Raw genomic sequence first — 20,337 nt, 5'->3', positions numbered from 1 at the left:
GGGGGGGAATAGTTTCATTGCCAATGTATCTTATCTATGCTACAGCCAGGCAGAACAACAAAATGCTCTTCCACAAGATGCGCATCCACTTGTGTTATTCATCAAAGAGAATAAGTCATGATTTCCAGCAGGTTAATCAGCTTTGTGTTCAATTGAACATGCCCAGTTTTCACACTCGCTTTTGTGATATTTTTGTTTGGTGGTGTGCTGTGAGATTCCACAAGGTGGCAGTGCATCACCTCTCCACAATCACTGTAATTGTTAATCCGTTTCAGTTTGCAGACAGTAAATAAACATTAACCAATGCTTTTTTTAAACCAAGAAATACTTTGCAGATCCTGTGTGATAATTGACAGTTGTTTACTTCTCACTCGTTGCAAGTTCATATCGATTGTTGAGTTAGCTGAGATATATATATATATATTTTTTTTTTTTTCCTATCGTCACTTCTAGTTGATGTAAAGAAGTGTAGAAGTGTCTTGGTCCATTTACATCTGTCCACAGCGCCATTGTTCAACAACATTGTTGATGTGTGTTATAGTCACACCAGCTAGGAAACCTCAATTGAAATAAATTGCGAGAAGTTTTGCTGTCTTCGTACAGTAATATTCTTTGTAAAAACGTCATGCTGCACAACTCTGAACATTGATGCATAGAGGGCACAGTGCGAAGGTTACCTGCTAATGTCGATTTGGCCTCGAGCCGTCGAACATGCGAGAAAAGACAGACGAGACATTCAAAGGAGCCCACACAAAGAGCTGTCTCATAGCTACTAACTGTCACGGAGAGAAAGAACCATATCTTGGGCCCCCTCAGGCTTGTGCTGAGACTTGATTGCAAAAGATAAGACTTTTCGATAAAGAGAAGCCAACACACACACGATTCGCACACTCACACGCAGCATGCACCTGTGTTACTGTCATCCCCATCAAGTAATAGCCAATCAAGGATTATTTTCATGTTTCCCCTGGTCTCAATTTTCAAATGACTGCAAACTACCAGGGATCGGAATATAAAAACAATCTGACAAGGTTACAGAGACACGTGTTCTGCCAGTCACTATTTTCAGCAGCTTTTTGAAAACGGCATCCATGCAGGGTTTAAAGGAACTCTGACCTGTGGGCCTCGACAACATCAGCTCAGAGGTCTTAGGAGTGAGCGTGTGTGTTTGTGTGATTTGTCATCATCACGACTGATTGCAACTTTCCACAGTGATCACCGACACTGACACACCATCGCCATCCTCTTGTTAGCAGCGTCCATAAGGGATAATCTATCGTGGATTTCAACGATTTTACTTTCTTCTCTTAAGCGCCACTGTGGCATTTGGAAGGGGGAAATTAGGGCATTCGAGTGAAACAGCAGCTGGCAATGGCAGACAGAGAGGCAGATCAACTTTGGGCTAAACACCTTCGCAACTGAAATGCACAAAATGTAATAAACAACACAAGAAAAGTGCTGCCGACAGATTCTTCTTGAGAAACACAAGCATTTTAACAGCAAGAAATTCTTTACGTTTCCTCGGCATCTCTGCCAATTAGTGTCTTCATTACTTCAAGACATGAGGTTTGCAAACTTGTGCCTCCAGGGAATCCTTACGGGACAAACTCCAACTCAACATAACTGACTTATGCACCCACTAAATACCAAGGGAATTATTTATTTTTTGGAACGTTGCGATATGTTAATCAGAAAGGAATCTGGCCATATTTCATTCAATTAAATTTAATATTTAAATCCACACTTGCAGATATCACATGTGGGGTACCACAAGGGTCAATTCAGGGAACTCAATGATTTATACTAATATATATATATATATATATATATATAGTTTTAAAACATTTTTTTCACAATACTTACAATACCATATTTATAATTTCATATACCAGTGGATGAAAAAAGAATATATGTGATCATTTTCCGTCTTTATTCTCGCCCACGTAATTACCTTATGTAATCTACGTCTTCCTTGAGTGTTACTATAGTTTAACGGATTAAAAAAAAAAAAAAGTGATATTGTACAACATAATTATTTAATGGGTTGACAATTGGTTGCCCAATTGCTGGAAGCCAAGGAATTTTGTCGACATGCATGATTTTATCGAAAAGGATTTCTTTGAGGCCCTAATTTTTTAAAACCCTGCGGCTAGAAAATGATTTTTCACACCTTTAAACCTTGTTTATTGATGGACAAATGTCACTCTCTCACCCCTCAGTTATTCCCCTAAACTACAAACAAAAGAAAACAGGAAGGAGGGTACAAGGAAGCTGTCAGGCAACAGTGCATTTTGTCCTTTAAATCAGCAGCACCAAAACTGTCTATTCCGAGAGGGCATCTTCATCTGCAGTGCAGACAAAACTAAGCAGGAGGTCAGGACAAAGGTGAGGCTGAGGCCCTGAGAGGACAGGAAAGAGCACAAAACTGCAAAATCAAATGACCCGTTTGTGTACGTGTCCTTGCATAGAAAGGTTACGAGCTGAAGGACTGTTTTGTTGGGCATAGACAACAAAAAAGGACAAAAATAGTTGAGGATTGTGTGTTTTTTTTGGTTTTTTTGACAGAAATTTTTGACAGCTGTCACAGCGACAATCAGTTTCTGAAAGTGAAAAATTAGTCGACTAGAAAATATGGATTTTCATCCAGACCACTGGCTTTGGATAAATGAGTAGAACATTATGATGCAGAAAAAAAAATAAAAAACAACAAAAGCAATCAATGCAGTCATCTGCCTTTGTCAAGTTCTGTTTTGCTTGTGTTTCAGCTCCAGCTGGAGTGAAGGGCGTTTCCCTCCAGCAGGTGCACCTGTTGCGCAGTTCCCAATCAAGCCTTGCCAAATATTTAAGGATTGCCAAATCCACAAAAACATTTTGAGATCTGTAAAAAAATCATATTTAAATATATATATATATATATATATATATATGACTTATGTTTCCAATATCTTGAATTATGTGTTTTTTGCTGATGATACTGGGAAGAACCTTCAGCATTTGCAAACTCGTTCAATTTCTCTACACAGCTTAAGTACATTTTAGGTCAAAGTTGAATCGTAGAAAGGGTTCTGTCAGTCGTCATCTGTACTTGTGGGTAAAAAACAAAAAAGGACGTTTCGCTTCTCTCACAGAAGCTTCGTCAGCGGCAGACAACCCTGAAGTCTCCGTGAAGACTCTGGGAAATTGCTCTGCGCTAAAAAGCTGAGCGTGGCCTATTTGAGGACTGGGTGGGGATGGTTAGAACCCTTTCTACGATGGAACTTTCCTGTACGACTGAGAGCCTCCACAAGCGTCAAAGTTGAATGAGAGAGTGATTTGATTGGAAATGATGGAATAAATGCACGGCTATATCTTCCAAATTAGGTCCCATTCTATTATCTCCATCTAATCCCAGTTGTCCCATAATCTGACAATTATTGCAGATTTGCATGGTTCTCCTGCACACGCAAGTGGATCATCGCCGGCATACACAGCCAAAATCCTCCACTCGAGTGGTATAAAGCAGTTGAGAACAAGCCATCATACTCCCCAGTCTTTTTTCCTGCCCAGAGAAATGCACACAAATCCTTCCTCCATCACCTCTCAGCTCCCCAAAAGGCAGACGCCCCCCCCACACCCCCACCCGTCACTCCACCCCCGGCTTGATCTGAGGCTTGATGCGGAGCTATGGAATTGCAAATGCAGCCTATCAGACAGGGAGATAGATTTGAAGTGCTCCAAGGCCCGTTTTCCTGTTATTACAGGGGCAGGGAGCTGATGAAAGGATAAAATGTGCAAAGAGTCACACAGTATCACTAATCTCTCTCTACACCTAATTTACCCGGAAAAGTGGCAACGCATAACAAGAGTGAAAGCAAAACGCAGGTTGCGAGAGAATAGGATGCCTCGACAGGTTTCCGAAGGATGGGCAGAGCTTGTAACAAGTGGAGGCTCAAGCGTCACACTGATATCACACATGATTTTGTGTGGAAATGTAACACCTGTGTTCCGCTGCCACAAATCTTTGGACCTTGCATTACTGTTGGAGGGAGGACGTTGCGAAAGGGACTTTGCGCTTGTCCAACTGCGACAGAAACAAACGTCAACTTCAACCTTGGCATGGAAGAGCAAACAGAAGATTGGGATTGTGTAGCATCTTGACTGTTGACCACATCATACATCGTGCTCGCAAAGTGCCCTTTTGGCTGATTTGCGATGCAACTCCGGTGTGCTGCACAGTCGTAAAGCTTGGTCAGTGCAAGCAAAAGTAGTAGCTCATCTTTTAAGCGCTCATTATTTTAATCTCATTTGACTTCGGACATTGTCAAGCTAAGATGTTGTGCTTGCACGCATGCCGCTTTCGGAATCCAACAATTTACGCAACGCAATTCCCCGTTTGCCACGTTCTTCCCTGCCTGACCACTTCTTGTTGAGGCTGCTTGTGCTTTCGGCAGAAGAGGTCTCAGTTGACATCATGCGTCATAAGGGTGTTTAAATCTTTTTCACCATAATCTAAAGAAAAAGCAAAACACGCACCCACAATAAGAGAGGATCGATACCACTTTTTTTTCCAGACCGATGCCACTCGTACTTTCTAATATAAAAACAGTGTAACATTTCTACTAAAGCGATGTCAAATAATTTTAAAGAAAGATATCTTGTTTAGTCTATGTTGAAAATCTTTGCACAAAATCATACAGGTTCAAATGTTAGTTAAGTGTGACACAGCAAAGATGGAAACTAAGCATTTGAACAATTTATGTCAGCCACGTGGAAATTGAGTTCACAAATACACGTATACAGTAGATTTTGAAGCAAAACACTAACAATAGACCCAAAGCATTGATATAAACCTTATACATATGTTACCACTTTGTAAAACGTTCAGTCTGCCATTCATGCCATTTACTTGTTTTGAGCAAAATGGCCAGAAGGCGGCACCAGTGACTGGTACCGGCAGCCTGTTTTCAGTACGCATTGCGCACTCGCTCAACGCTTATTGCGACATATTGTGCAACAAAAGTGATAATGTGTTGCCCAAGGGCCTGCGTGCACCATCTTATAACTGCTCATGTGGCCGTGTTGATAAATATTCATGATCTCTGTTGTTTTTTTGCGTTGTCTCTTCAAACGTTTTTTTTTGTTCCCAAGGGAGTTGTACGGGTTTGACGTCACATTCACTCGGGCTAAAATTTGTGGATTAATTTGGTTTTGCTGTGACGTGACGAGCCACGTAAATCACTCGTGTCTTGACCGCCTCCTCGCAGTTCCTCTCGCAAGCACAACGAACACGTCTGTCAACCGTATTACGAGATGAAAAACTAGAAAAGATGCCGACATTATAGGGCACCTGTGAGGAAGGCGACCACCTTACACATCAATGACATTAAATCACAGAGCAAAGCCCTGAGATTTTTGAAATATGAACGCAAACGTATGGAGTGTGATCTCTCTATTATTTCGGCGAGTGTTGTGTAAACACTTTGTTGTGTAAACAACCTAATTCAAATCTTCATCACTATTAGCTTAATTTAAAACACTGTTACACTAGTGTTTTTGCCAATCGCGTGAATACACAACACTGTTTTGTTTTGGGGTTTTTTTGGCAATGATGAATACCGTATTTTCCACACGAAAAGGCGCACTGGATTTTGAGGCGCGCCTTCAGTGAATGGCCTATTTTGTAATGTTTTTCATATATTAAAAGCACCGCATTATAAAACGCAATCTAAAATGCATCCACTAGATGGAGCTAGGCTCTTGGAAATGCCAACAGAACGATCAGTAAAATGTAGGAGACTGGACTGTCTCAAAAGTGTTTGTTATTTATTCCTTTGTTGTGTAGTCACAAACGAGGAAATCGCGAAATAAATTCTGTAGGGGGTATATAGAATTTATTTTGTGATTTCCTCGCTTGATTTTCTGTTTTGATGCATTATTTTCAATTTTCGTAGTTTCATTGAAGGAATCCTTAATTTACGTTTTTCGGAGGCGGTCATGAACGCCTCTCGAGTCGAATGGCAGAAGAGAAGGCACGGAGACAGACAAAGACATACCTGTATTTGTTGAGACTGTGAAACCCATTAAGTGTGATACAAAAAATGGTTGTGATCACAGCACAAATGCGCAAAAGCAATATCTCAAGGCAAATCTTATATACTCTAAACGAGGCGTAGCTTTCAATCAATACTTCACTTTCGTTTTCCCGATGACTGTTGCAGCACTTTCGTTTCTCCAAAAACTGTTCCAATACTTTCATTTACGAATAACATAACTGTTGCAGCACTTTCGTTTCTCCAAAAACTGTTCCAATACTTTCATTTACGAATAACATAACTGTTGCAGCACTTTCGTTTCTCCAAAAACTGTTCCAATACTTTCATTTACGAATAACATAACCGTTGAGGCACTTTCGTCTCTAGCAGGTTCGAATAAGACCTTGGGTGTGAAACCACAAGTCAGTAAAGAGGATGCATGCACAGCGTTGTCTGGTATTCATCTGCAAAGTTGTCAAAAATAGTGTCGTTGCTAAGGCAGTTCAAAGCGAGGTCACGCCATAGTCAAAGTATGTCTGTTCGTAATATGTCATCAAGCTGATAATGCACATAGCTAAATAATGGCTTCACTAGTTAGCTTTAGTAAAACTGCGCTTGCTTTTTTTTCACCTCCGTTACAAGTGGATGCCATTGAGAAAGGCTTGACAAAAACAACAGATGTTGGAGAGACGTGCAGTGCTCCATAATGAGAATTCACTCTAGCATGCAGCCATAGACTGGATAAGGCATACAGGATGTGCTCCTCTTGAGCTGCGTGCATACAGCGATGCCAAGCGAATGTCCACGCTTTCCGTTGCCTTTTCTGGGACTGTTGCTGTGGCTGAATTGGCGGCCATCGACATTTTGTTCCATCTGTTAAATCCAGAGTCCGTTGGTTTTGGGTCTGTTAAATCGAGGTTCCACCGTATTTTATAATCAAAGAGATGCATGAATGAGAAAGTAACATTTGACAACAAATGTTACCATATTTTCCGCACTAAAAGGCGCACCTAAAAGCCTTCCATTTTCTTAAAAGCTCACAGCGCGCCTTAAAATCCGGTGGGCCTTGTGTATGGTCATTACGGCAATACGTCGACCCCAAGATGGCTCCTTGCTGGAGTCATGCTTATAATGTTATAACTTGCTGTTGGTTCAGTGAACTGTGTCCCTGCTTTATTAAATAAGTTTTTGTTGCAGGTCCGAAAAAAGGAGAGCTGTGGTGTTGTTTTTTTTTTTTAAACGCACACTTTATTAAATCTTAAAATCTTCATGAAACAACTTCTCCATTTCCAGCCTCTGATTTCACACATTAACTCAACCCGAATTCAAATGAACACGCGGAGGACATGGAGGACGGTGAAAGGATCCACCGCTTCTCCCCACCCCTCCCAACACTAGCAACATGCAAGTTATTGCTTTTGAAGTTATTATAAAAAAAAAAAAAAAAAACTCATAAAAAAAGACCAGGACGTGACCCAAACTTAACATTTTGGTTCACAACTATTTTGGGGGAATTACTGCAATCAAACAATTTATGTGATTTTCAGTCAGACTTGTGCACCTCTCAACAGGTGTTATGGTCTCCTCTTTGAGAGTTAACTGCCCAGTTGGACCCAGGTTTGAAGGGAGCTTTTTCCACTCATCATGTTTCATCTCCTTCCCCAGATACTCAAAAGGGTTTCGATCAAGTCTCACAGAAGGCCACTTCAGGATTGTTCAATGTCTAACAACTGACGGTAACTTTGAAACACTGACAGAATAAGTGCCGATGGAAGCGATTCTCGTCCGTCCCTCGGACTGCCAAGAAACCTCTCCAAAAAAATGCAAGAGGCATTTTGGATATGAGAAACAGGAGGAGGAGCAGTAACAGTATAAGAATGTTTTTTGTTTTTTGGCTTTTTTTTTTGTGTGTGTCAAGTGGTCAAAAACTGTTTCTAAATGCTACAGCTCTTGTGAAGGGGATATATATATATATAATATACATATATACACACACACACAAAGATGTCTGTTGTGAATGCATTAAATTGTGTGTTTTTATCCTCCTAAACAGTTTTCAAAGGCATCAAACATGACAACACTGTTTTAGAAAACCAAACGTTTTTTGGGGGGTGACCCACTATATTTACATAATTGCCCTTTTACTAACATAATTGTTTCAAACTGAGTTATAAAATCCAAATGAAGCCAACAAATGTGTACCCGAGCATCATTACAGTGTGACATCATGAGCCTTAATGTGCAGCGCAGCATTCTGAATGAAAAACAATGGAGGCACAGGAAGAGCAGACAGGAAATATACACATCCCTCCCTTTGTCTCTTAGCCAAAGGATCGGCAACAGAACTCAGCATAAGGAAGGGCACAGAGAGAGCCACGTTCTTCTGCTTTACGAAGCCAAAGCAACTTCTCATGAGCCACACCACCGCTTTTACTCTGCAATCAAAACTGCGTTCCAGCGGGCCCTGTAATTAACTCGAAAAGAATGATGAAACAGAAGCTGCAAAGACAACTGGAGGCTTTTAACGACACTCCAAAACATTTTGGCAGTGAAGCCTCTCTTTTACTGCTCTGTTAAAACATTTGCGAGTTCTTATCTAGAGGAGTCAAAACATTACAAATAGGTAAGAGCAGTCAGTAAAAAGAGAAGGATAAAAACTGAATTCAAACAAAACAAAGGCCTTCTATCGTTTCCTTTTTCAGCCATCCGCAGGACAGAGTATTTGTTGCGACATGGAATTAATGGCAAAACGGTAAAAAAACAGGAACCAGTTAGAAAAAAAAAAAAAAATTTAAAAAAACAACCTGACAACCCCTGGACCTCATGGCCATCAACTAATGCACTGCAGCGGAATGTGCGAAGCTGAACACAAAGTTAACTTCATCACAACTTCATTGGAGTTATTAATTATTATTTTGTTGACATATTCTCTATATAATTGCTGCCTTTTTGCCTCCTTGAGTCTGGCGCAGAGGGCACGCTTGCGGGTTCTGCTCCATGCAATTAATAGGCTTTGCAGTCTTAATAAACCACATGGAGATCATCAAAGGTTCTGATGCACACACTCTCCATAATGAGCACCATAAAGCTTGTGAATTTAAATTCGAGATTCTTCTTTCGATTCAACCTATTGGCCATTGGCAAAATCAGGAGCCCTGAACACAAATAAACAGGGCGGCTCGATATTAGCGGCTTTATGACCTTTTGGTGCCAGCACAGGGACTTTCAGAGGTGAACGTAAATGCTCTCTGTCAATCCCACGAAATGTAGTGATTAATCATTTCACAGATATCCGTGAGTGAGATCACAGACAGAAACAGGGTTGTGAAAGAAGAAAAAAAGAAGAAGCGAGAGCACGTATTCAACGGTTAGTCGGCCGCTCCACATTGAACCTGGTTTTGACGACAGCTAAGATGAATTTGCTGGAAATGAGCACCCCAATTATTGGAAATGCACAGCCAAAGCTGACAATTCCACAGCATGGTTAAGAAGAGCCAAAAAGGAAAAGGAGCAAATGATATCATTAATAAACAGATGAGAAGAATGACATCACTTAATCTCAATATGTTTTGTGCCTGTGTCCTCCCCTTACAGCTGTTAAGTGTTTTATTCCACCAACGGGACTAACGAGCCAAAGCCAATTAAATGACATACTTAACGGCAACAAGACTCAAATCCGTACAAAATTTTCTTAAAATAGTTTGCTCTGTTTCGTGGGGGGGGGGGGGATGTTAGGACTTGTTTAAAAGAATCATTTTCATTTCTTTCACCAGTTGACAGTTTTTGTGTTTTCAGGTCTGGAGGATAAAAAGTCTTCCAATATTAAGTTAGGCAACTGAGCTATAAACCCCAAAAATACATTCCATCTATTGATCAGAGTAGCAGTATGGAAATAATCTTTTAAAGAAACTGTAACCACTCCCTATTTCACATCGGCACTAGGGCCGTACTGGATTATTAGGTAATTGTCTTTGACGTTAATCTTGCGGTGCTTTCAGCTCTACCGGTGCTGGGTCAACACAATGGCCTCAGCTAATAATGTTACGCTTGCACGGGCTACAGCAGGTCACATGCAGTTTTCATTTGAGAGAGGCACACGGATGCAGGATTTATGCTCTTAATTTGGCAAGCGGTAGTTAAATGCCCCCCTCCCACCCCCAATCAGATCAACGCAGAAAAGATGCTTATTATTTACGAGTAGGGTTGGTGCTGATTGCTTCATGCTCACGGCAGGAAACAGGATCAATCTGGACTTTGTGTAGCATTTTTGTTTTCGCTCTCCAGGTGAGTGCGTAAATAGTGGATAGAATTTTGAGCTCTAGAAGAATCCAAATTTATCAGGGGGGTTAACATCAGCAGGATCACTGGCTAAACAATTCCGCTGGCAAACTTCACTCCACTCTAATAAACAGACTTGGGCGTAAAAAAATAAATAAATAAATCATTGGGCACAGTGAGGCTACGACGGTGATCATGCAGCAATTGCTCTTCAAATGCAACTATTAGAGTACAGGGGAGGCGAAAGGTAGACAGTGAAAAGAAAAACTCAGTGAGAAAGCATGGAGGCAGACAAGAAAAGAACAGAGGTACAGATTTAAGTCAGCCCTGTGGGAAATGTTTGACTATTTCAGTTTTGCAGCTGCGCGGCTAGCGATGAATGTGATAGGCGGCCCCTAGAGATTGCATCGAGTCTGAACAGCACGCCGATGTTACAGCATTTGGTTCTACTACGTTCTATCATTTTGAAACCAAATCTCTCAGAGCGAAGGAAACGGCAGGGGCCTGTCCCAAACTGTCTGCACCTCTCCTGCATGCACTTGAAGACTCATACCTTCTACACTGCCAGCATAAATTGGTATTTTCGGGCATTTGGTCCAGCTAACCTTTCTGTACAGAGAAATAAAAAACAGGAAGGCGTTGGCTGTCTTGCCAAGGGTGCCTCTATGTCCTCAGAAGCCATCTCGCGTCTCTCCAGCACCAAGCTAAGATTATTTTTTTTGTTTGTTTACAGCATCACGCAAAAATTTCTTTGCGGATTTGCATAAACTTTGGGGCCAAGGTAGAAACTACTAAGTACTGTGGGTAGCACTTTTTTTCTTTCATAGTTGTGAAAATGTCAATCCCAGAGAGAAGGTAGAGGTTTTCTTCGAATTGTTTGAACAATTTCAGGCTCTTTACAGTATAACGCGCATTACCGCCATCTGTAGGACTGCAATATTTACCACATTCACTCATTGCTTTCCAATTTTGCAAAACGCGTCTTCAGCATTTCCTTGACAGCACACGAGGCAACGGAAGGCTTGAGTAATAGCGTGATGAAAACTATATAAATCAGTACACACACATGCTCCGTTTTAGGCTTCGCAGCAGTTCCCAAGATCCAACCTCATACTGTAAATTGTGCGACAATCTGCCAACAGACATCATTTAATTCACTTTCCTTCATCACTGAGTTTTCTTTTGCTTTGTCCAGCCTACAACAGAAGCCATGCTAACATTCCACATTCAAATATGCCACAAGTTCACCTCTGTTGTGAACAAGCACATAACAGGCATCAAAATACAAACTCCACACAGGAAGACCGCAGCCAGAATCGAACCCCGCACCTCTGCACTGTGAGGCGGACGTGCTAACCAATCGCCCAAAGTGCCGCCAGGGAGTTTAGTTCAGTCAAATTAGCTCTGTGAATCAGCAAATTTTAGCAATTTTTATCTGTTGAAAAATCTGTATAAGAGGCAAGTTTGTGTTTTTGAGGGTGGTGGGGCGGGGGTGTTAAATCTTCATAACTTTGCATCAAATGCAGAGTATGGATTTAATCATATGAACTAGATTTTGTTAAAAGGGGAAAAAAATACCAGATGAACGGGGTGGAGTGTTATTCTGGGGGGGGGGAGAGAGAGAGAGAGAGAGAGAGAGAGAGAGAGAGAGAGAGAGAAAGAGAGAGAGAGATCATGTTCGAGGGAAGACCCCAATCCATGATCAAATGTTTTCAAAAGCTTTGTTCTTGGGGTGAAGCCTCTTTTTCTTTGTTGGAGGATTGATTGCCTCCATTAGCAAAGCGTGATAGTTAGCTGCAGAAGAATAAAAAAAACACAACAACAAATCAAATCAAATCAAATGACAGTCTATGTCTTCGAACGTTGTAAACCATTGACGTGCTTAAACTGAGCTCCTTGGAAACAATCACAAATAGAAGCTCATCAAATGGAAGGAAGACATACGAGCGAGGTATGCGCCAGAAATAGCAGGCCTCATTGCTGCTGCGTTACCAAAAACAAACCACCCATGATCTGACGCGTCAGAAACTTCTGAACGCCGCTGTTTAAAAATAGAACAAGCTCCTATTATACACTGGGATTTATTTGTGGGCTGTGCTGTGCACGAGCCAAAAGTGGGTTATGGATTAGTCGCTGGCTGTTTGATGACGAAGCACGCAGCCTTGGGAGGCGTCTTTTGAAAACCATCACCAACCTTTTGAAGCCCCCCTAAGTCTGTCCCCACTGATGGCGCCGCCTGCGCTTACATGTCAGCATTTGCCGCAAGACTCTCTCGCAGCTCGGCTCGGGCGAATGGGCGAGGAGAGCCCCGGGCACATCCAGTAGCCATGAACGTCATATTTCATTAAGACCAAGCTTAGTAAGCTCTGCTCGCTGCGCATTTGATCACACAAGTCGCGATGCGGCTTTGGGTCATAAAAGGCTGAGGAACAGCTGGTGATGACTTGGGACGTTACCACACAACAAAGTGACGCATCGGCCACACTCGGGCTGATCACCAGAGCGTGGGGGGGGGTGACTTTGAGAAGTTAACAACACAACAGTGGGGAATGCGCTGCTGTGCCATGCTGCTGTGGCCACGCGGCGACAAACAAGTCAAATGGTACTGTACCCAAAGGAAGCAGACTTCCACTTGCGACATGGGACGACTCCTCGGCTGCCCACAGACACGATGCTTCCAGGAGGCTCGGTGACTTGGACAGGCAGGGAGGCGTGTCGCCTGTAGGAGAACAGGTTACAACAGGTTACGGGTACAAAGGTCACAGGAAAGAATCACTCTACAGTCGGCGTGGAAGGGCCGCTACAAAAAGGCCAACAATGTGATTCCGCCTCATTCACGCATCATTCGTTTTCCCTTTGAGGAAACAAGGCAAATGTGATCCTTTAAGTCCGTTTGCACTTTTATGTGCTCCAAATAATGATGCTAATGACATTTCTATGATTTTCCAAAATAGTTCATGCAAAAATAGTTAATGCAAAAAGACCCTCAGCATAATTTTGCCATCACCGTTAGAGGATGATTTGAATATTTTTTAACAAACCTCGTGGTGATAACAGTACTTTTTTTTTTTTTAACAAAAACTTCCAAATTATTTCGCACAATGGAGTTCCAATATATTTTACAGGTTGTAAAGAAGTGAATATATGGTGTAACGCTATCTAAATCACTGTCTGCCCTTCAGTGTCTCAAACCTGGCCTGGGGACCACCTTTGAATTGCAATTGGTTGCACTGGGAGAATAGGCCCGAGTTGCTTGTGGGGTAGCTGTGAATAGGACTATAATGCCGGACTGTGCAGCATTAGGTTGCAGTTTGGAGTCCGATAGCAAGGCATGCATTGATAAGGAATGAGTCCAGGCAGATTTCTTGTGGATGTAAATAAGAAAACAAAACGGTGCTCTTTCTATGCATTTCATCCTGGAAGAACCCAGTGCTCCGGGCTCGAAAAGAAGCCGAAAAGTCTGAACACCCTCAGGAAATAAGTGAAAAGCCCTCCTTCACAGGAAGGAGATGCGGCCACGACATTGTGTTTAAAATGCTTCATTCACATCATTCCTTTAGTCCTTTTTTTCCTTTGTACCACCACCACTTGTTTGTTTGTACAGATTTGCATTCAGACTCCGACTCTTGTCTGAGAAGTGATGCTCCCACGTAAGCTGGTGCATGCAACGCGAGTGGCGTACTGGCTGGTCGGCCAACATTAAGGCCATTCAAGTGTTTGATTTGGGGTTGCCATGGCAACGGCAGAGAAACTGCTCTCCTCGTGGCAATCCAGTGCACCGGCAACAAGATTTTGAAGCTGCGTAAGGCACGTTTGTGGTAAGTTGTTGTATCCGTTCTATTTATTTTGAATCGCATACGGAAAGTAAAACATTCCAAGTTACACTGCAAGGTGCTTGAATTCCGTTTGTGTAAGCACATTTGACAAGCCTTCGCAACACGGAATACTGGAGTAGTTTGCAAAGGAGGTGCCATGATTAACCTCTAAAATGACAACGTTAAATCAACTCTAATGTTAAACTTGTGCAGACTGAATCGAAATGTCTGCCTCAAGGGAGGGTTTGTTGCAAAACGGCGCCGCACGATGAATAACAATGAACGCCGTACTGTTGTGAAGTCAATTTAAACTGCTGAACACACACAAACACCACACACCGACCGGACCAGCAATCCTCTTTTGCAACCGCACTTCTTTCCATCCTCCATTCAACCCATTTTGTCATGCGTGTTCATGTTTATGCGTTCACGTCAAACTAAAGACATTGTAGAAATACAACAGCGGCGACAAAAACACTCTTTGCGACGATAGTTGATGTTCAACGTGATGCATCATGAGCAGTTTTGTCCTCCCCTGATCACAGCTGTGACATTTGTCATCTTCTTTCTTTCACTGGACTCTATTTCCCCAGAGACACAACTGAGCCGTGCCCCCATCAGACACGAAGCAGGCATGTTTCTCCAACTGTCAACGCGCACTCACACTCCTACGGTCTCCCAGCTTCTCTCGAAGGAGTTACGTCTTTATAAAAACAAAAGAAAGCTCACATGGCATGGTAATTCAAATATCCAATCGCCCATCCTTCCATTTTCATTCCTGCTTTGTCGTCATTATGGTTTGCGAGTGAGCTGGAGTCTACGCCAGGTGACTTCGGGCAACCCTGGACAAGTCGCCAGCCCAGCACAGCACACGAATCACAACGGTGGCTTTTTGTTTCCAAGATTTGGTTTGTTGCTTTGCCAAGCTTCCACGAGCCAATGAGCAATCGGCAGAGGTTTCTTTCGTGCAGCTCATGCTGTAATCAGCTACTATTTGATGAATGCTGCACTGAGGCACTGAGTCATATCATTGAGTTCAGTATGCCACAGCTGCCGGCGTTTGCTGTTGTTTTGGTATCATGAATAATTCATTTCCGAACTGCAAATGTCTGCTCTCAGCTACAATGCAAGGAGCTTGAAGTAGTTTCCTGCCTTGCATTAATTACAGTAAGAGTTATTTTTCCCCCCCTCATTTTCAATGAATGGCATTCTGCTGCAAAAAAACTGAGAAAAGTACCAGCAAGTGAGTGAACCAGAGTGAATGTACCAAATGAACAAGACGTTTCAATGAGACCTGCTTTTCCAACACAGGGCTGCAGCCACTGAAGAGGACATTGCTTGTTGATCCACATATTTGCTGCATTGGCTTTTGTTTTTTTTTTTGTTTTTACCTGGTGTTTCGAGCTTTATTCTGATTTCCACAAAGTGATAGGGCTGCATAGAATTGGGCTCTGGCTCAGACCCGCCAACCACTGAGGATTCTAACGAAAGCTGAAATGAGTCCTCGAGTAATTCAATTAAAAAAAATGCTCGAGGAACAACCGCAGCAACATTGTTCATACTGTGCATGACAGTAACATGCCACCAATGCATTAAGAAGGCCAATTTCAAAATAAACCATACCTTACCATATCGGGACATCAATTTCTAGGGTAAGCTTTTATTTTGAAGTTGTTCCCTAGAAGCATGTCACGGCGTAACGGCTGACTTGACCCATGTTCCAGATTCTGGAACCGTTCGCCATCAAAATGTTCCGACCGACTTCAACACGACGACGTCCTGAAATAACATCCATCCGTTCATTTTACAATCGGCTTCTCCTCACAAGGGTTGCGAGTGTGCTGGAGCCTATTGTGGGTGTCTTCGGGCAGTAGGCATATAACCTGAACTGGTTGCCAGCCAATCGCACGGCACACATAGACCAACAACCATCCGCGCTCACACTCACACCTGGGGACAATTGAGAGAGTTCCATTAACCTGCCTCGCATGTTTTTGGAATGTTGGAGGAAACTGGAGTACCCGGAGAAAACCCACGCAGGCACGAGGAGAACATGCAAACTCCACACAGGAAGGCCGGAGCCGGAATCTGCACTGTGAGACGGACGTGCGAACCAGTCGACACCGTGCCGCCCCTTGAAATAACATTCAATCGCTAATTAAGAGCCTTCAAAAAAACCAACTTAATTACGCTGACAGGGTACTGTATGGTGCCTGTTGCCAGTGTTTCGTGGCAGCTCCAGCGCCTGCAAGCGCTAGCCCGACACAGTTACGGTTCCACCAGATCATTTTTGAAGAAACCAGGCTTACTCAAGTGTGTTGTTTTAAAATCTCAATGAGGTTCTGACGTCACTTCATCTCATGATGAGAGATTTGTCTAAAATCTAAGGAATATTGTCTTGAGAGGAAAACAATATGCTGCTTTAATTTGACTACAAAATCGTGAATACTGAATAAAGAACATACATCCAGTTTTCTTTTTTTTTTCAGTGGAAATTTATTTTTTGTCTTCCATACTTATAACCAAGAAAATATATATTTAATTTTATCCGTATACGTGATTAGTCTAGAAAATTATCAGTGGCATAACCAAATACAAAAATATTCGGTAGCTGAAGCCCAAATTCTTGCTATGTTGGCTAGGGCAACATTCCCATCAAAGGCAATGCGCGGACAGATGTGACAGTCATGTTGGCAGGGGCAACAGTTCCAGAAAATGCAATGGAAAGCACAAACGTTAGCTTTTGGCATCACCGGAGGCACGCAGTTCAAAAAGAGCGTGTCACGTCTACCTGTTCATATCATTTGAGTTTTTAACAACAGTTTTTCACAACAAAACCGAACTTTTTCAGTTAGCTTCTCACTAATACCTGCTTATTCTATTTATACAATACATCTTTATTTATATAGCGCTTTTACAACAGCTGCAGCTGTAACAAAACACTTTATAGAACAGTTAACATAAAATAACAAAAATAATACCTACTTTTAAACACCGTAACTTTTCATGATCTGTCTCATTCACATGTTCCTTTGATATTCCTTTGAGGTCTTTTATGAATGGTTTGATCTCTCTAGCATTCATATTTTTAGAATGGAAATAAATGGTTTCAGTGTTTTTCATTCAATAGCTTCAGCTCTGCTATGCGGGACTGTGTTCTCGTGGGCTAGTGATGGAGTGTGGGTTGGGAGTCATTTTTAATTCATGCTAAGGCACTTTCACACGGGATGTTCTTTGTTACAGTATACAGTTTTTTTTCTTGTCAAGCCCTGAGCCTTAGCATCCAAGGTTAAAAAAAAAATGGAAGCGTGCTAACATCGTGGCTTGGGAACGTGATCAGCAGCCTGCTATTACCCCATCCCCTGAAGGACGAGCAAGAAAAATCAGGATAAAGCTGAAAACTTTTCAGTTTCAAGCTTTTTTTTTTTTTTTTTAATATAATTAGCGACAATAATTTTTTATTCCACAGGCCATTTTTAGGCCACAAAAACAGTACAAATGTTTATTTTATTATTTGTTAAACATTTTTTTGTTTTGTTTTTGTAATGGGTGTTTTTAGGCCACACACACACACGCAAAGCTGCACGCGCACGCGCACACACACACACACAAATAGTAATTCAAATTTAATGGGCCACCCCTCCCCCTTTTTAGTTTTTTAAAATCAAACGCAACTGTCATTTCTACAGCTACCACCAATCATCTTGGACTATTACGGCACTGAAACACACACACAAGCACACGCACGCATCAGATGTAGGCACTAAAGTGGGCTCTGCTGAAAACGTCACTTAATTCAATCGAAATGGTTGCATTAGACCAAGTCACTCTTTAGGAGCTCAATCAACGACATCAGTATGACATCAGCCAAGGCCAGCAGAGTGAGACACTCAGTCCTTGTTTACAATTAACAATGATGTCCCAGCACCAGGAGATTCTATTGTTCTCTCTTTTTGCTTAACACTCATACGCTGCATTGTTTAATCTCTGCAGAGCGTCTATAGAGTAATGCCTGATTAGAGCGACTTGAAATCCATTTCAGTGGGTCAAAGGGAACGAAAACAAGACAAGCTGGAAGGCTCAGTCTCCCACATCTGCGAAGAGGAGCACTGCTCTCTATGGCAACCGAGGGCTAAGGAGAAAAGAGAGGGAGGCGGCACTTGACAGACATTGACATACGTACACAACAGTCACGTCTGGTCTCTGCAGGCATGGCCGTCACATGTGACTGTCACTGGACCGCAAATAGACTGACCGCCAATCATGCAGCAATTGGGATGTTTGACTTCTGCTTTCAGGTTGCCACAACAGTTGCAAAGTCGAAATCAGTTTTCAAGTCAGGCTGGCAGAGCTTAACTGTTGACAAAATCGGACAAGCTTTATTTAGCTTTGTGTGTGTGTGTGTGTGTGTGTGTGTGTGTGTGTGTGTGTGTGTGTGTGTGTGTGTGTGTGTGTGTGTGTGTGTAAGTTTGTTTTCAGCAAATACGACCAGTTGGAAGCAAAGACTCATTCAATTTGAACATCTCTGGTCTAACCCTGTTTGTAATTTTGCATTGAGTACATCAGCAAGTTAGCCCGTAATTGTTTTAATTGAATAACGTGTTGCCTTCTGTTCTTTGGAGGAAGGCTGGAAGGGGTTTTGGCCCTTAAAAGGAAGGATTTATTCATCTCTCTGCTTTCCTTCAAGAAAATCTAGGGCCGAGTGCTTCTTTCCACAACTGTCAGCAGGAATTTTGAGGGGGCTAAAAAACGTTTTTGAAGAATTATGAAATTTGCACCGCTCGGAAGAACCACGATCATTCATAAATCATCTCAACCAAGTGGAAATTTTAACTATCCGCTCAGCTGTCACACACAAATAAAGCTGCCACCTAAAAGTTATGCACAAGCTCAGGACAGGACAGTAAACAGGTATAAATGTGAAGTGTGTCAATTCTCATCAGTGTCATAGTGATCGGTCACCTTTTCGGACTTTGTGAATGACCCACTAAAAAAAGATGAGCGTCTTTATTGCTCGACGGTCTCTGAAGAACAATCCAATACAAGCGGGTCAGCGAGGCTGTCAAGAGCCTCCCTGCCACCCTCGCCTTGGTTCTAATCACATCTAAATGAAGCCATCCATCCTGATTACAAAACAGCACACCAATTAAACACCGCCTTGTTGTTATTCCTCTATCATTAGCCAAAGCGTGTGCATGAGAATAATCTGCCATTATAGGCCATGGCCTTCTCGCTCTCCCGACATGCACACTTCAACAAAACCTGCTCACCACGACTCTTTGGAGAGCAGTGTTCTTTTTTTGTTTTTTTTTTTTTCATGGGGCCTGTGCCAAGTTCAGTGGCTTCTTCATTATTAATGATCAGGAAAGCTAGCAGGGGCATGTAAAACAGAAAACGCTAAACCAGGCGGTCCGACTTGTGTCACAACGTGGCGTATGAGCAGGGTGATGGATGTCATGACAACAGGTCTGCTGTGCGCAGAGCACTGTTTATCTGCTGCAGTGATTTCAGCTTTGAGCTGTGATGAAAGGCGACAAAAACAGAAAGGCAAGCCGTATATTGAGAAATTCACATTGCGGCGACTTGAAAATGTCTGCACTTCCACTTGGAAGCGGTGCCGCCGTCTTTCCTCGGAAACGCTCGCACTCAAAGCTGAGGAATAGCACGCGAAAGCAGCAGGGATATGCAAATGGATTTCACTGTCCATTGGGAAGTGTGGCGTGAAGTGGAATACAGGTGAAAATATTCATTCATGTAGAGAATACGACGCATCTCGATGATACATCATTTGTGTGACCCTAGAAACGTTCTCATTTTGTTGACACTTGAGTCAAATTTAAGTGTGAAACGGGGTGCTTAAGTTGGGCAGAATAAATTCAGTCAATAACTTCCTTTCCATGAATGAAGGACAGTGTCTTGCAAAACTATTAGCCCCCCCCCCCCCCCCCCCCACTCTCCCCTCCGTTTTATGCACTCACCCATACCTTGTCACCCACAAGGCTTCCTCTTTCTAACTGCTCTTTTGTTATTTCCTCACAGTGAGTGTTAATGTTGGAGGAAAGCAGTACTTGTTGGGACTGTACGACACTGCCGGTCAGGTACGTACGTTTTTTTTATTTTTGTTTTTTTGTTACTGTGGTCTGATGCCAAGCATGTCAAAGAAAAGCACACACGCCCCCGCCCCCTGCTCGCGAACACACACACACACACACACACACACACACACAAACACA

General features: G+C 42.4%; 1 protein-coding gene across 4 annotated transcripts in view; it reads right to left on the bottom strand.

Moving 5' to 3' along the window:
• The window catches only part of iqsec1b (IQ motif and Sec7 domain ArfGEF 1b), a 108,858-nt gene that overhangs the window by 64,143 nt on the left and 24,378 nt on the right, over nucleotides 1-20,337 (bottom strand). For all 4 annotated transcript variants that reach the window (XM_019856542.1, XM_019856534.1, XM_019856543.1 and 1 more), the window contains exon 3: nucleotides 12,901-13,008. In XM_019856542.1, coding sequence (XP_019712101.1) covers nucleotides 12,901-13,008 — 108 coding nt within the window. The remainder of the gene's footprint in view (nucleotides 1-12,900; nucleotides 13,009-20,337) is intronic.

This window comes from Hippocampus comes, unplaced genomic scaffold (genome assembly GCF_001891065.2).
Source record: "Hippocampus comes isolate QL1 unplaced genomic scaffold, H_comes_QL1_v1.1 scaffold283, whole genome shotgun sequence".
NCBI classification, from domain to species: domain Eukaryota; kingdom Metazoa; phylum Chordata; class Actinopteri; order Syngnathiformes; family Syngnathidae; genus Hippocampus; species Hippocampus comes.
The sequence above is the reverse complement of the archived record's forward strand: the minus strand, read 5'-3'. Positions and strand labels throughout refer to the sequence as shown.